This window comes from Diadema antillarum, unplaced genomic scaffold, assembly GCF_040938485.1.
Source record: "Diadema antillarum isolate AM-2024a unplaced genomic scaffold, OU_Dant_1.0 scf00000092, whole genome shotgun sequence".
Lineage (NCBI taxonomy): Eukaryota > Metazoa > Echinodermata > Echinoidea > Diadematoida > Diadematidae > Diadema > Diadema antillarum.
The window spans coordinates 1,525,439-1,542,591 of NW_027270981.1; the positions used below are offsets into that span (position 1 = coordinate 1,525,439).

At 37.4% G+C, this 17,153-nt stretch overlaps 1 protein-coding gene across 1 annotated transcript in view; it reads right to left on the minus strand.

Moving 5' to 3' along the window:
• Positions 1 to 8,626: 8,626 nt before the first annotated feature.
• The window catches only part of LOC139718271 (nicotinamidase-like), a 51,813-nt gene continuing 43,286 nt past the window's right edge, over positions 8,627 to 17,153 (minus strand). Inside the window, exons 5-8 of the mRNA XM_071629753.1 lie at positions 16,204 to 16,318; positions 12,405 to 12,533; positions 10,170 to 10,481; positions 8,627 to 9,056 (exon numbers count right to left, since the gene is read on the minus strand). Of these exons, the coding sequence (XP_071485854.1) occupies positions 8,823 to 9,056; positions 10,170 to 10,481; positions 12,405 to 12,533; positions 16,204 to 16,318 (790 nt within the window). The 3' untranslated portion in view covers positions 8,627 to 8,822. The remainder of the gene's footprint in view (positions 9,057 to 10,169; positions 10,482 to 12,404; positions 12,534 to 16,203; positions 16,319 to 17,153) is intronic.

The window sequence follows — 17,153 nt, forward strand, 5'->3', positions numbered from 1 at the left end:
TATTGGCTGAAAATCGGTTTTGAAATGACTGAGATATCTAAAAACAAGGTAAACAAAGAGATCCTAGGAAAAGTTGTGGCCTGTCAATTTTATTAGGATCGATTTTTTGATATCTCGGCCATTTCAACACCAACAATTTTCATTAAATAAATGTTGAATCCTTCTTGAAATTACACGCTCTTTCACATTCCATAAGAGGTTTCTTATTATCTCACCAAAAAAAAAAATGTTTTAAACCTGACGTTAGGTCTCGACCAAAACTATATGATCCCTATAACTTGATAGACAGGAGTTACTTCAAAAACTAAATGACAAGGCACAGGTTGGAGCGTATGCCCTTTTCTAGCCTTGCAACTTTGATCTTGTTAAAAAAAAATACATGTGCTGAATTTGTAATCCTGCATGTGGTCTATGTGTCATAGTATTCAATATGATAGCACATTGAGATACATGTATAGTGGTCAAAATAACATAGGAAATGCTGTATGATCCTGACGCCCTGAAACAAGGGAGGGAAGAACATAGAGGGCGCACTTCTCCTTGTATGGACAGGGCACCAGCCTGGTTCATTAGTTTTGAAATAAAATATATGACTTATATCGTATCCAGGCAATTACTCCCAGAGGGCAATTACCCCCGGCTAAATACTGGTTAGTGGCAAAGTTAGAGTAAATATTAGGGTTTGGGTTAGGTTTAGGGTTACGAGTTTGGGTTAGGGTCACGATTAGGTTCAGGATTAGGATTAGGATTAGGGCCAGGGGAAGGGTCTGGGGTAATTGCCAAGGGAGTAATTGTCCTAGACCCATATTTACATTCATTTACACATATACAAGCTTGTCAACAAACACATTTTACAGAATGTATTTCAATTAGTATTTACTTTGGTGGTTTCTTCTGTTGTTGTTGCTGTCATTGTTGTTGTTGTTGGTGGTGGTACTGAAGTTGAGTATGTGTGCATGCAACTATAAAAAAAAATACATCACCATTTTGCTAGCAACCTACAAAATCCCTTGATTACAATATCGAACAATCATCACAATCACTTACAGAGCAGACCCTAGAACACACAGCAGGTAAGTGACAAAAACAGAAGACACAGATATTGTTGCAAGTTTACACATCGAACGTCCAGCTTTTATACAGTACATCATATTCACAAGGCACTTGAGCTGACATTATTTTTTTTTTCTTGTACCAACTTTGGGGGTGATTAAATTCAACCAGTGAATGGTTACCATCGAACCAATAGGCTTTCTTCCCTGCACTGTAATAAGCTACAAAGTACAATCTACAAACGGTGTTATTCCAGACTACATGATTTTATGCGCAAATTGTTACTGAGGCACAAGGGATAACACAGATATGGGTACATTCTCTCACAAATATCTGAGCCTTTAGTTGTCTCCAACTTGAGCTGGGGTGTTTCAAAAATAATTTATGTTAATATTGTAATAAGCTACAGAGTACAATCTATAAACGGTGTTACTCCATACTACAAGATTTATTTGCAAATTGTTACTGAGGCACAAAAGATAACACAGATATGGGTACATTCTCTCACAAATATCTGAGCCTTTAGTTGTCTCTAACTTGAGCTGGGGTGTTTCAAAAATAATTTATGTTAATATTGTAATAAGCTACAGAGTACAATCTATAAACGGTGTTACTCCATACTACATGATTTATTTGCAAATTGTTACTGAGGCACAAAGGATAACACAGATATGGGTACATTCTCTCACAAATATCTGAGCCTTTAGTTGTCTCTAACTTGAGCTGGGGTGTTTCAAAAATAATTTAAATTAATCTTAACGTTAAGATCAAGTTCAAATTATAGTATGCCATTGATTTCCCCATTCAGTTTTACATAACATTTTCAGAATTCATTTGAAATTACCCTGAAATTTACAGAAAATGCCTTTGTCCATATGTTTATTTTGTACATTAATGGCTGCATGTAAAAGTCTCCAATATTTTAATTTTGAAAGTTAGAATTCTATTGAAGACAGACACAGCATACCATAATTTCAAAGTTGATTTAACTTTAAAGATTGACTTCAATTCTTTGTGAACCTGCTCTCACAAAATTTGTGAAATTAAAATGCATACAAACATGTCTGACTTTACAGTATGTGGATTAGGAAACCATCACAGAGACATTGCATTATGAGACCACTCTTCAATAAAGTTTTCTTTGAATAACCATCCAAAGCAGGCATTAATGAACAGTGTAAATCATCATCGTGCCATTATTGGTGTTGCTTTCCTTTTTTCTTAGCAATCAGGCCATAATTACAGCTATCATAAACACCTACATCATAATTGACTAATTTTATTGCTTCAAATATAAATGTCATGCAATTCTGCTATAAGATGCTCTCCTTGCTCTTGTTACACAAAGCTGCAGTTCACACAGTGATGATAAAAGAAATAAAGAAAGTACTGGTAACTCATTAGCAAGACAAGCTGCCTTAAATATAGCTTTGTTTCAACATGATATGAATAACATAAGACACAAGTCATTTTCCATGACATCAAGCTTGCAGTACACGAGCTGCTTACAAGATTTAGGGTAGCGTGCCGCTCTGTACATAATGTACTCATCGAAAGAATATCTACCCAAACGGCATCTGTGTGGATTCAGAGAATACAATAATATTAGTACACAGAAACACATCAGTAGAGCTTGAAGAAAATTGGCTGATACATTTAATGGTTATAAATTTCTATGGTGTTGATTGAATCCATATGTTGTCACTGCTGGATAAAAAGGCTACAATACCATATGTAAAAAAAAAATTACAACGGGACTCTCTGCAATGATAACTTAAAAAATAGTGAAGCAATCCAACTACAATTTCAGGGTATGAAACTATAACTTATTACCCACGAGTTGCAGAAATTCCCATCCGATTTGCTTCAGTGGTCAAAGAGAAATGAGGATTTTTGTAAAGCATGTCAGAAATCCCTTCCCTCCAAGTTCTGCCCATTGTGTTCACACATTGCAGTTCCAAGAGCATCCAAGTGCTAAACGTAGAAGAATCACATCCACAACATGCTTCACACATTTCTCTGTGACCACGTAACTAAATTGAGTGGGGTTTTCTGCAAAATATAGGGAAGATGTCATATTTTTAGACCCTGAAAAAGCATTCAGACAGTTTAATTATATTGGAAGTTATCAATGCAAAAATCCCATTGTATCTTCTTCTTTTTTTTTTTTTTGGGGGGGGGGGGGAACATACTGTACTTCCTCACATGACAGCAACGGAATGCTAGAAAGTTGACCCGTTCTGTATGAGAACCTGGTGGTCTGCGTATTAAGTCTATGGGCATTTCAGAATTCAGTATGGAACGGGTTAATATCAACAAAATTACACACATTTTCAGTTTTTCCATTGTAATGAAAGACCATTTGACCTACATCCCTTAGAAGGCAGGAGAAACTCTGAGTGCTTTTCTAGTTTTTGACACGGTCAATGCATTCCAGTGGTTTATGACACAAGATGTACTATATAAGCTGTTATTTGCAGGTACAGAATTAAGAGGCCACAGATCTTTTCGCAAGATGTCGTTTTCTCAAATTGACACGGACAATATCTTAAATGCATTGTTACCCTAGCACATGGTGACATTTCTGTGTGTTGTTAAAATCGCGATCTAATTGTGATTCGCGAAATTCGCGAAAATAACAGCTTATAATAATAATAATATGAAATATTTATTTAGCGCTTAATACAACACGTTTCGAAGCGCTTTACAATGCTAAACAACCAAGTATACAGTAATACGAAGGAGCCTCATTATAACAAAAACCTAAAAGCAGGACAAACTGCTTTGTTATACCAGGTTCTTTACTATACCAGGGTACACAAACAGAGCAATATAAAGAGGTGGGACCTGCATAATCACCTGCCTAGCTATAAAATAATATAGTTTTGTCTTATCTGACATCTAGTTTTATAGTCAGGTTCCACTTTACCATAATTAAAAGGGATTCTACACACAGACACAGACAGTGCGATCGCGACGAAAATTGGAACACACATTGCCTATGATGTAATCTAAAGTAAGATGAAGTTAATTTTTCAAAAAATTATCATTTGTGCTAAATTATGCTAATTTATGCATAATGATGCATGAAATCAGACAATTTGGTATACCGGTAAATCACTGAATAAAGCTCAAAACAGGCTTATTTTTTGTGTAAATATTCTTTTTAGTGTCCTTAGCAAATTTAAGAGAAAAATAATTGTGGCATCAGAAAAATTTCTTAAGTATTTTATTGTTTTTTTAATTTCTTATGTATTTCTTTTTTTCACCTGTATGTTTTTCATTGTTTTTTTCCGATGAAATATGTCCGCGACATTGTTCCGAACAAGAAAATATATTAATTGATTTTAATCTATAAAACCCCAAAATAATCATGCTTTTATGAAATTTGCCTGTAAGCACATTTTGCATTGAAATTGTACACAAATTCACATTTTTGAGCAATTTTTGGTCTGACATGCACGTACATATTTACGCGCAACTTCGGAACCGCGTGCCCGGGCATCACAAATTTGGTGTCAAAAGATGGGGAGACTCGACAGAAAAAAAGTCATGAAACATCGCTATGATAGCTTTTCGCGATAACGATACATCGCGCGGAACGTCGAGGGGGGGGGGGGCGCCTCGGAGGCACCCCACGTACATATTTACGCGCAACTTCGGAACCGTGTGCCCGGGCATCGCAAATTTGGTGTCAAAAGATGGGGAGACTCGAAAGAAAAAAGTCATGAAACATCGCTATGATAGCTTTTTGCGATAACGATACATCGCGCGAAATGTCGAGGGGGGGGGGGGGGCGCCTCGGAGCCCCCCCCCCCCCCCCCCCCCCCCCCCCCGGCCTAGTTAGTGTTAAAGAATGCATCCAATTACAATAATAGTCTGAGAACTCAAGGAATGAAACAGTAAACCAACACATACCAGGATGGGCTGTGAATTTTCTTCAAAATTTGTCTCCCTCTACAAATGGAATTTGTAAGATCGCAGCTGCTGATCTATTATTCGACAAACATGTCAAAAAAAGGAACCCAGGGATTCCAAACTGTCATCTACTGCTTTCCGAGCAGCGACACTACCACCAGGCTATCCCTTTTTCTGACATGTTTGTTAAATTATTAATCAGCAGACAAATTGGAGAAAATTCACAGCTCAACCTTCACCCCTCTGCTTAATATTCTCTCGATTTCACCTGCCAGGATACTTCATGATTTTTCAATAACTGGACTATGAAACATTGCCATAAATTCATCATTTTTAGAAAACTTTGAGAGAGCAATGTCTGTGATTAAATAGTAACGAACACAATATTAAATCATTATCTGAACATTTACAAAGGCACTATCTTGAATCTACACATGCTACATTGCACAAGCAATCACGTCCAATTTCTATCCTTGTTGTCTTTGGTAGATTTAAATGGCAACTCAAAAAGCAAAGGCGGCAGCGTTTTCCTAGCTTTTATGTTTGATAAATCTGAATGGCATCTGTTTGGAATGATTTAAAAAAAAGTAAGTAAACAAACAACAACAACAACAACAACAAAAAGCTGTGCTGAGGGTTGAATTCTACATTCCAAATCTATCCAAGTACAAAGCAAGGTGAAGTGCATACTAAATACAAGCACTATTCAATTCCTTGGGTATCACCCTACCTCACTTTCATAATCCCCTAAAACAACCATACAAACTTCGGGAGGCAATATATTTGTTTGAACTGGTTCATACTTCCCTAAAGCCATGGACAATGTTAACTTTCTCTCTCTCTATATATATATATATATATATATATGTCTCTCTCTCACACATCATTCTATTGCCACAAAAACAATGAGGCTACCTCTTAAGGCACAGACAGACTACTATGACACAAGAAACAGTTGAAGCACGAAACTTTCGTGAATTGGAGCCAATGGCCTTTTTTCGTGACATGAAACCTTTGCAACATGCCACTGGCATTCAGGGCATTGTGTAGACTAAAACTTTTGCATGCAGTTTACTTTCACAAATTTGGCTCCTCGCCAAGTTTGCAAAAAGTTTCATGCGCATGAAAACTTCTGGTTTTCCAGTTAATACTCCTTGCCGTGCCTGAAGACCATGTCATTAATCTGTGTTAAAAAAACAAATGAGCACTCACAAAATCCAGTCTCTCTATATATGCAGGACAGAAGGGCTCTCACTGGGAACAAATTGTCATTAAATGTAACGGCAATGAGCTAACCTGACTTGGAATGCAATCGTAAGGAATGATTGTTCAATTTCCGTGCATTTCTCTTGAAGCGAGACACTTGAAGAAACAAGACACATGTGATTCCCCTATTTCCCTTCCCCCTTCTCATCCCCCCCCCCCAAAAAAAAATGTGGTGACTTCCAGGAGATTCAATCAAAGACACTAGCTGCTCCTATGTGCAATGGGTTAAAAACAACAACAACAAATAAACCATAAACCCCCCCCCAAAAAAAAAAAAAAAAATAGACAAAACAAAGTAGAACAAACAAAAAAGACATCAGCATAATACCAATGCTAAAAATTTTATGATTTTTACAGGAGAGCATGAATGGTGATGACAACAAAGCAAGCTGCTGCGAGATTTAAAAAAAGAAAGCACCCCGGTGGTATGACAACTTACATGGATGAAAGTGGGCCTCAAGTCTGTCGGTGCCAACTACAACTGGCTCATAAACAACTTCAATGACAGCCTACTTTGGTGGTACTGAGGTGGTTAATCTAAATCATATCACCTATTTGCAGATAGCACATATGTGGCTGAGGAACACTGTAATACAGTACTACCTGAAGTTGAACTTGATTATGTAATAGGCCTGTGTATGTATGGCATTACCTTCTTCTCATCATGCTTGGCATCACAGTGTACTCTCCTTGCACACTTCATATTCAAAGGCTATTAATTCATCTTATTTTGTAAGAAAATCTCCAAACTATTTCACTAACAATTCCTGAGGTCCAAGTCCCAACAGCACATTCACTTTTTTTTTCTTGACAGGTAATCAGCTGCAATTTTGCCAACATTTGCACAACCACACCATTCTACACACGGCACACAAGTACAATATATACATGCAGTCACAGCGACTAGCATGATGATAAGTTGCATTTGATAATTACAAAAAGCATAAAAAACTATAGCAGTTCAGTGGATTCTTTGATGTTGACTGCTCACATACGGGACACAGACTCGGTACAGTCTTGTCATTGTTTAGCATATAAAAACTGCCTTACGGTATATCATTGCTGAGTTAGACCGTGGATATCATTTTTCCTTGGCAGAATAAAATATGTCCATACTCATCATCTCTGTTGAATTCAATACACTTTATCCTGTTCAATAATGCTGCCATGTCAAATTCATGTCAGGCTCCACTATATACAAGACTTTTGTCACAGTAAATGAACAAATACAGCAATTTCCATGGCAACAAGCAGAAATCCTGGAGGGCTGATTAGCTATTGCTGTGAGTGTTGCATGTTAGGGAGTGTGGCGTGGAGTGTGACCCAATCTTTCTTTCATTCATCTTGTCTTTCATTAGTGGATTCATGTTGTGACTATGCAACAGAAGTACCCAAAAAATTTATTCCACAAGTGTGCGTGTGCCGCTTTTCTTTTACAGTATACGCCAAATATTTTGTGAGGTTTTCATTTTCGCGAATTTCGCGAGTTAGGTACTATTCGCGAAATCAAAGACACGCGAAAATATTGACTCTGATCCCGATGTGAATGTGATTTACACGTATACATTTTTCCATTCAGTGCAGGACTCGACAATCGCAAATGTAACCACTTGCAAAATTGTCGGAAATTCCCGATTCGCAAAAATTTAGACTCACGAAATATATGGCGTATACAGCATTTCATATCAAAATCTCCTCTTTTAAAATGTTGCAAAATGATTAGCGAGATCTGACTTATTCAGGCACATACATGTACATACAAATATTCCTCCATAATACCTTGATTATGTTGTACTATGTTATGCTTTAAAGAGAGTTTAAATGAGATTTACTAGCTTCATAGAGTTCATATATATATAATATATTATTGTAATTGGTCAAAATGTTTCCAGCAACAATATAAATCAATAGCTTCCAACATGAACATCATCATTATCTTGTATGTATATATACACATATAAGCGGCGCTTCATTTCAAAGTACTGATTATATTAAAATAAAAATGCACATTAATATTTGCTCTCAAAGCCCTTTGTAGCAGGCTTAAAGCTTAAGACACACAAGGCAAACATATACAATAGCAAATTTGTATTTCACTGAATGATACAATTACATGAATTTACACATAATCAATAAATGCCAGAACTTAAACTAGTGTGATCTATAATGCATATGTATTCGCAATAATATGTAACATTTTGACTGACATATTAGACAATGATCACAATTCATGTCCAGCTGGATGGGGAAGAAAGCTGAATAGGTGCATAATACTTGATGATTAGAGCTCGAAATAAAATAAAGAGCACAATCAAAGCAGTGGAGATTTCATGAGATAAGGAATACTTCCACACAAAAAAATCACTTGCCTCATAATCAATCACACAATGTTTATTTCTACCTGTTGGAAAAAAAAAAATCTGAGGCTAAGACAGGCATGAATTGATTTTGGCAACCTTCCGCAGCATTCTTCATCAATTGCAATTTGCTAGGGAAGGCGGGATCTCTGTATCAGCATTGAAACCCTCTAACGATGGACATCTGGCACCGATCCAACACTCCAGGCGAGTCTGATCTGGCGCCGATCAAAAATCCAGGAGACTGACATTGCTGTCGAAGCCATTCACCGCCAGGGCCGGCTCCTTGAGATGAGCTGCCGTTGACGAGGAGTCCAACGGTCGCGCCTGGTTGCCTTGCATGTCGTCCTCCGCGCCTGCCGCCAGTTTCTCCTTCGCTTTTCTCCTCGCCTCGGCCACGTTACTCGCCGCCTTCAGCGCCATGATGGGTAGTCTCGTGGAGGCTGTTACCATGCAATTGACCTGCAGCATTTAATCATGACGCCATTATAGGTCTCCTCTCAAGGCACAATCAGAAAGCTTTGAAAAATTGCTGACGCCTGCTGCAGATGCATTCATTATCATGAAAAGTGGCATGATGCTGTTAATACCAATTGGTGACCTACACATAACAGGTACAAGGAACCTTAAACTTACAAGGATGTACGGATGTATGGGGGCTGCTGAACACTTCAATGCATTTTGATCTGCTGTTTGGAAAAAGGAGATAATTTTTTTTTTCCCTCAACTCTCTCACAAGCAGGATAGTCATTATCTTTTTCTAGGGCAAAGCACATTGCCCTCTGTTAAAGCTGTGAGACATTCACACACAAATCACTGGAAAAATGCTTAAGTGTCAATATGACTTCCCCTCTGACAAAAAGTGGTATTTCCCTTTAGGGAGAACGCTCAGAAGAAGTGACTTAGATGTGTGCATGAGCATTAGCACACAAAACAGGCACATAATGAGATCATGCTCGACTGCCCATGAAGAGCAAGAAAATAATAGTGAAGATATCGACAGGGTTTGACGGTGGCATAAATCCCAGTTCTTTTCTTACTCCTACAGACCAGTACAGTAAGCTAATTCGTAATTAGCTCATGTGCACATTTTGACAATTTTTTTTTTCTCAGTTGGTTAAGCACTTCAGTCATTGTCCAAGTGATGACGCATGACCTTGCCCAACATAACAATTTATGGAATTTATGTTCAAAGAAAGAATTAACCTACGTAGACCAGGCAACTAGAACGGCCCTTCAGTTTTACAATTCAATTCAATTCAATTCAATTCAAGTCAAATTTACACTTGGGAGAGCATCCATTTCACTGTTTTGTATGGAATGCATTGAAAACAAATTCTGTATCTATACTGCTAAATACCAGGTTTGCTGTTGGATGGATTTGCTGGCAAGCATCATTTATACAGATACATGAATATTGAAATCAATAAATAACAGATGCATATATCACTTAATTTAAAATGGAACATGCCTGTTATTGACCTTTTTCTGAATTTATCAGGCTTTAAGATATGCCACCAAAGTCAGAGAATGATGCAGCTATTACTAAAATTGTCTAATAAGTGACATACTTACTTTGGAAGAGGGAATAAACAAACAGCCTGAGCCCTGCATGTCCTTCTTTGCTTTTTCGCAACTTTCAGGCGTGAGTCCCTTGGTGGCGTCCTCTATCACGAACGTTCGAAAACCCAGCAGCGTTGCATCGATTGCCGAATGCCTCACGCACACGTCATAGGCCAGGCCGCATACGTAGACGTCGGTGATGCGCCGCGAGCACAGCTCTTGCGTGAGGGAGGTCTGGGACACTCGGTTGTTGTCAAAAAATGCCGAGTAGCTGTCGATATCGGGATTGGTGCCTTTGAAGATGTTGGTGTGGTTTTCTGCAATCTGTCAACAATGTGTACAAAAAGTGTAAAATGTCCTCAAATTAATACACACCTATTTTCCATGTCACTAAGGTGTCTTGAAAGTATTGTAAAAAGAAAGTTGTCAAAAATAATCTAAGGTATCCTGCTGATTGGTCACAAACATAAATTATATCCAAGTCAAACTGAACTACAGTAATTCCATATCTTGAATTCTACCATGAATATGAATCCACACTAGGTTTGCTTTTATATTAACCCGTTGAGGACGAGTCCCGAGTATACTCGGGCAGGGGTCTATGGGAAATGCGTGTTGTAGCAAAATCAGTCCGTCCTCAACGGGTTAATAAGGAGTAGCTCAATCCAAATACAAATCCAACAACTGGTTAAACATGGATTAATTCTCTATGAAGACCAAGAAGACTACATTCCCTCCTTTCCTGTCTTACACATCCCATCAACTTTGCCAAGGCCCATGTAAGTCTACGTTTGGTTAACCTTACTGAGAAATTGGCAGTTTGCAAAGTTTGGAAAAGTTTTCACAGCAGTACCTTGCATTGCTTCTTTCGGGGTCCTAAAAACCATGTAAATTTTTGTATCAGCGATTCGTGTTATCTTGTTATTCATGTTTGGTTTTTGAATAAATTGACATTCATTCATTCATTCAGTCGGCGGAGCATGGAGTATGGCCACAAGTGTTGAATATGATCTGTGGCACATGCATGTTGTCTTTTCACACCAAAAATCTAAGCATTGCCACACCACAAATCCAGGCATTGCCGCTCCACAGAACACCTCATCGTGACTTGCTGACAATATCTTGTCAACGATGGACGGACAAAATTTTCTCTCGAGATTTCGCAAGATACTCACTGCATCTTATTAACCAGTGGTGGATCCAGGGAGGACCGCATCGGGCATACGCCGCCTTTTATTTTTCTTTGAAACAAAAGAAATGAAAAGAAAAAAATGGGGGAGGGTTGTGTGCGCCCAACCTTTAATTTTGTAAACACGCCCCCCCTTCACGGAATTCCTGGATCCGCCCCTGTTAACCCTATTTTAACTGGGCTATTTGAGACCAAGTTTTTACAAGGGGGGTCAATTTGACCCCCCCCCCCCCCCCCCCCCCCCTTCAGATCTCGGCCGCCAATCGCGCAATCGCCGCAAAATTTTGCCTGAAGATAGAGCTGGATGTCAACTACAAGATTGCATAGTCATACAATAGAAAATGTTGGCTTTCTATCTTTAGTAAATTGATTATGCAAATTTATGCATGAAATCATATTTTCACCTATAACTCCATTAAAAAGACCGAATGATTACTAAATTTTTGCGTCAGAGTTTCTCAAGACACATCCGACAATTCTCTTGTAAAAAAAAATCACAATCAAAATTAGTTTCTTTTGTTTTTATTGTTTAGTTGATTTCTTATGTATTTTATTGTTTTTTCAACCTTTTGTTTTCTATTGTTTTTTGCCAAAATTTGTTGCAAGCACTTTTTCAAGCTGATCTACATTAGAATTAATTAATTTTAATGCTTAAAAGTTGAAATAATCTAATTTATATCAATTCAACAAAAAAAAACACAATTTGCATTGGATTTGCACATGATATGAATTTGAGCTGTTTTCAGGTTGACATAAAACATTACGTAACTTTCAGGTTAACGTAAAACATTACGTAACTTCAGAACGGTGAACCTGGATTTTGCAAATTTGGTCTCAAAATATGCGGGAGACTTCAATAAAAAAAAAAATAATGAAACAACGTGGAAAATCTTTGCACGTTGCGGAATCGTAGCGCGAAATGTCGAGGGGGGGGGTCAATTTGACCCCCCCAGTCAGAATAGGCTTAACCCACGACCTCTCTCACTTCGCTTTGGGATGAAACATTTGTCAAATGGCCAACTGCCATACCAGCTGATAGAAAAGGCAAGGAACATTACCTGCAGATCATTGTGTAATCTTGCACCGGGTGAGTTCTGCACACAATGAGCAGGCCACAGTGTCTGCTCAGTCTTCGGGGGCCCAACAAAGATGACGGTGTCAAACACCTTTGCCTCTTCTTTTTTGATCTGTCAAATGAGTAAAAAAGTAAGAAAAAAAAGATGAATAAAAATATCCCAAAATACAGAAGTCGGGTCATAAACTTGGCTCAATATTTGATGTAATCATATCATATGAGGCCATGCAGATTTTTCCATGAAATATGAAACCAATATCTCTGAGAATCTTTTATGGAGTGATGGGGGGAGAAAAACTAGACAAAAAAATTGACATAATGCATGTCATTAACATTCTTTATTACTGCAATATTCTGTGAAATAGCAAACTACTTGCATAAGTTGCAATGCCGTAATGATCAAAACAGGTCAAAAACACTATTCATGAGGCACATTCACAGCTCTAATAGAGTAACTTTTGGATGCTTTAATGGGCACAACTTTAAAAGTTCCAACCATGAATTACCAACATTCAAACACTTACACAGAAAAAAAAATGTTCCATGAAATCATCACATTCATCACCCAATTTTCCTTAAAAGATACACTTCAACACAGCTATTTTTGGCAGTTATAAACATGTTTTCACTTCCTTACCTATTTACTTTTAGCCCAGAGAGTCAGTTTTGTCATTATGCCTGTTGTAAATACACAGCTATCTCTATTGACATAAACACATACTTTTCTGTCACACTTTTGACACTGATTACAACCAGGAGGTGAACATTAAAAAGGTACTGGGTTACCACAAACTAGGTTGAATTGGGATCGATCCAATACGGCCATGAAAGGAGCAATAAGAGTTTCTTATCTGTACGAGTTCCTTATCTACCTCATATCTATTTTTGGTGATTTTCCCCCATGCCCAAACTGGATAAACTTGTGGAACAGAGTATTTAGTTGTTCACAGTTCGAAGGTTTGTTATTTTGAAAGTTTGTTAATCCCGAAATGAAATAAGGTCCGTTATTCTGTAGGGTCTGTTAAAAAATAAAAAAGATTTGTTTCTCTGAAGGTTTGTTCATGTACAGTCTCTACATTTTCGAATTAGCAAACCATACTTCATTTTTGGATCACCCGTCTAGACAGGACTGATAAGACTAATGCCATCTGCTACCTTGTAGCCTTTGATGCATAACGATATTTCATATCAGTATACAAGTAATACACATCAGTGAGGGCATTAGTAAGAATTACCCACACATGGTACCTTTGGAACAGTTTAACACACCCACGGCGATAGCCAAGGGTGTTTGGAGAGTTTCGAGGGTACCGAGAGTGGATAATTATACTAATGCCCCAACAAAATGATGTGCATCAATATTTGCTCTATAAAATGATGAAGAAGATCCTTGTAATTTGATAAATAACCCTCATCGCAAGTATAAACAAAACAAAACAAAACAAAAACAACTACAATGAAATCCTGCTCCATCACCATCCCAATGTGAACGTGCTAACGACCGGTCATTAAACTTTACTAATGACCGGTCATACAGCACAATTACGTTTTAGATAAAAGAAATGCTTGGTCACGTGTAAACTCTCAATGATCATTTGAAGACCTGAATATAAGAACGATCCAAGTCCAATTTTTGGCCAGATTCAGTTTGACATGGGAAATTGTAGCTTATGCATGGACTCATCTTGTGTGTAAATGATAAATCCTAATTACCCCCGGAAGTGCCTGAAATAAATGAGTTAAATCTTATATGCATGTAAGAATGAAGGACTTGGGTCATCCTTACATTCATATTACAGCGCCCTCTCTCGTCCTTCTCTCATCTCTATAGCAGAATATCATGTATATGAATCAAAGAACGACCCAAGTCCATATGAATCAAAGAACGACCCAAGTCCATCACACAAAATGGCCTCTGCACAATTAATGTAAATGTTAATTGTCATAATAATGTATGTTCTAAATTGTATAAACAATGTTGCCTTTCCATCACAGTCGAATAGAATATCATTGGACAAATAAAAAAGATATGACGTTTTTTAAAGTTTATTCAAAATGGTCTTCCATGGACTTGGGTCGTTCTTATATTCATATACTCATTTGATTAGGATACCCTTGATGATTTTATATGTGATGCACACTACTATTCATTTTCTTTTTTAATTACTAACATTAGATTGTATATTCTTTATTCTATGCACTGAGAAGTGCCTTAACTACAAGTGACAAATACCATGATCTTCAAATTGGCAACCGTTCATCACTATCTGCAAAAAGGTAAGCTGCCTTGTTGAATATACACATTTGTTTCTTTCATTTAGTCCACAATGGCAGCACAGCTCACTATTCATTACCTCCGCCAAAGACGGAGGTTATGTTTTTGTCACTGCTGGTTTGTCTGTTTGTCTATGAGCAAAACAACTAAAAAAAATGTGAACAGATTTGGATGGAACTTGGAGAAAAAGTTGATGACAACACATGGAACAGATGACTAAATTTTGGTAGTGATGCGGGAACTTTTAATGAATTCTAAAACTCTCCAAGTGCTTTTCCAGTTGTCTATGTTTCCTTCATCTAGATTTTCAATACATGTACCAGCAGATGGCTTTGAGCTCCAATGAGCTGGCGACTGCTTCTCACAGTTCTATTCCTTCTCAACTCTACTTCACACATGCCATGCCGGAAGAGCATCATACAATGTTGATTGCATAACATGACATAATCAACTGAGGTTACACCAAACCCGATGAGCCAAATTGTTTTTATTGAGACCCTCATAAAATATCTGCCTTCTTATCAACAGGCAATCAGTGGGGTCAGGAAATCACTCTGGCACTTTTAGCTTATAGAAAGCTGCCATATCAAATTGATTCAGTTTATACACGCATCTCTGTGCACTTTTGATAATTTCCTTCAGGCATCGGTATATGCAATGTCACTGTACAAGCAAATGCTCGTATTGTCTTTTCGTGAACCCATGTTATTTCGACTGGAACAAAGTAACAGTATCATAATCAAATACATTATTTACTGTAAGGCTCCAGTTGACATTTCGCATATTTTCATGGGTGACTATATAGAGCACTAGTTTTTGTTTTCTAAGAGGGGGGGGGTGGAGCTTTTCAGAAAAAAAGTGCTATTGTCCAAAGAGGGAATGGAGAACTTGTCTACTTGGATTTATTTCAATTCTCCGATGCCATTTAATTAATTATCTATAGATTTATATCTCTCATCATGAAAGTACTATACTTACTGTAAAAACTAATAAGATTTTCATTTTTTTGATCTCGAGAATATACTGCCAGCTAGAGTTCATGTAAAATATAGTGCATTTTGTTTTTGTCATGTTAAAGTAAAAGCAAAGATACTATGTTGTTGTTGTTTTCTGGTGGCTTCTAAACATTACACTGGTACTTCGATCAAATTTTCCTGTAGCCTTGTGATTATTTCAACCTGGAATTCATTTCCTCCCTTATGTTTTTACATATTCTACTTCCTGGATCAGCCGGTTTAAAATGTTGATCTCAAAGGCATTTTGCTAGCTCGAGTTTACCTTTAAATTACATATTGCATTACATATATTGCATTACTGTGTCCTCTTTCACATAACCATGAAATAAAAACCAAAGTAGTGCTGTAGTATGACTTCCTGTTTTTGTTTTTGTTTTTCTGCTGCCTTATAACAAATACACTTCAACTTTTAATAATTACTGCTGAAGCCCTGAGATCATATCAACACAGAACATATATTTCCCTATGCTGCTATCACAAGCTTGACTTACTGGCGACGACGGACTGAGCTCTCTTAGCCCCAGGTTTTTGAAGAATGATATGTGGTCGTCTGGATGCCAATCAAACGTGTACATAACCTGGCTGAACGGCACTGCCTCGATGATTCTAAAGAAAATTCGAAAACATAGAATTCAAATAGGGTGTAATTCCTGCTGGGAGAAAGAAGGTCCAATTAATCTGGCACATTGTCATCACGATGAAAGTGAAATGTGCATGAAACATGATCAAACCATATTATTTTGATGATTCTAGACAAAACTTGTCCCCAGAATAGAAAACAATTGCTAAGTATACACAGGCTGCAAGTCTTATGGGTAGAAAAAACTATAAATAATCATGCACATTGTCAATAATGCTGGTGAAATGAGCATGAAATGTGACCAAACTGTACTATTTTGATGATTCTTAACAAAAATGGCAAATAACAGCAAAATACATACAGATTGAAACTCTCACAACTGCGTACATCTCAATGCACAATGTGTAGATGCCAGTCAAATGTGTACATGAGTATGATGAAAAGGCATTACATTGAAAAGGTAGTAAAGAAGAACAGCAGTTGTACATCTTATCTATGTATTCACTGAATATCTTGCTCACTTCAACTGTAAATGACACTGATTGACAGTTTGCTATCATGCTCCACAGAGTCGAACCTTTACGGGATGTGACCAAACTGTTTTTAGGTATTGCATGGCAGATAGCCAAAAAAAAAAAGTTATTGTACAGAAAACACTCCAAATCCATCACTTCAATTCACATAATTCCTCCCGTTTATATCTAAGGAATATGTAATACTATGAATAAGATACGATTATGAATTCAAGGACAAGCCATTAAAGAGGGAAACTCTCACTGAGTTGCCTAGTGCCATACACAAAATCCTTCACTAAATTCTACATCTGAAATGAAATTGCAAAAACAAATTGTATCCTAGGCA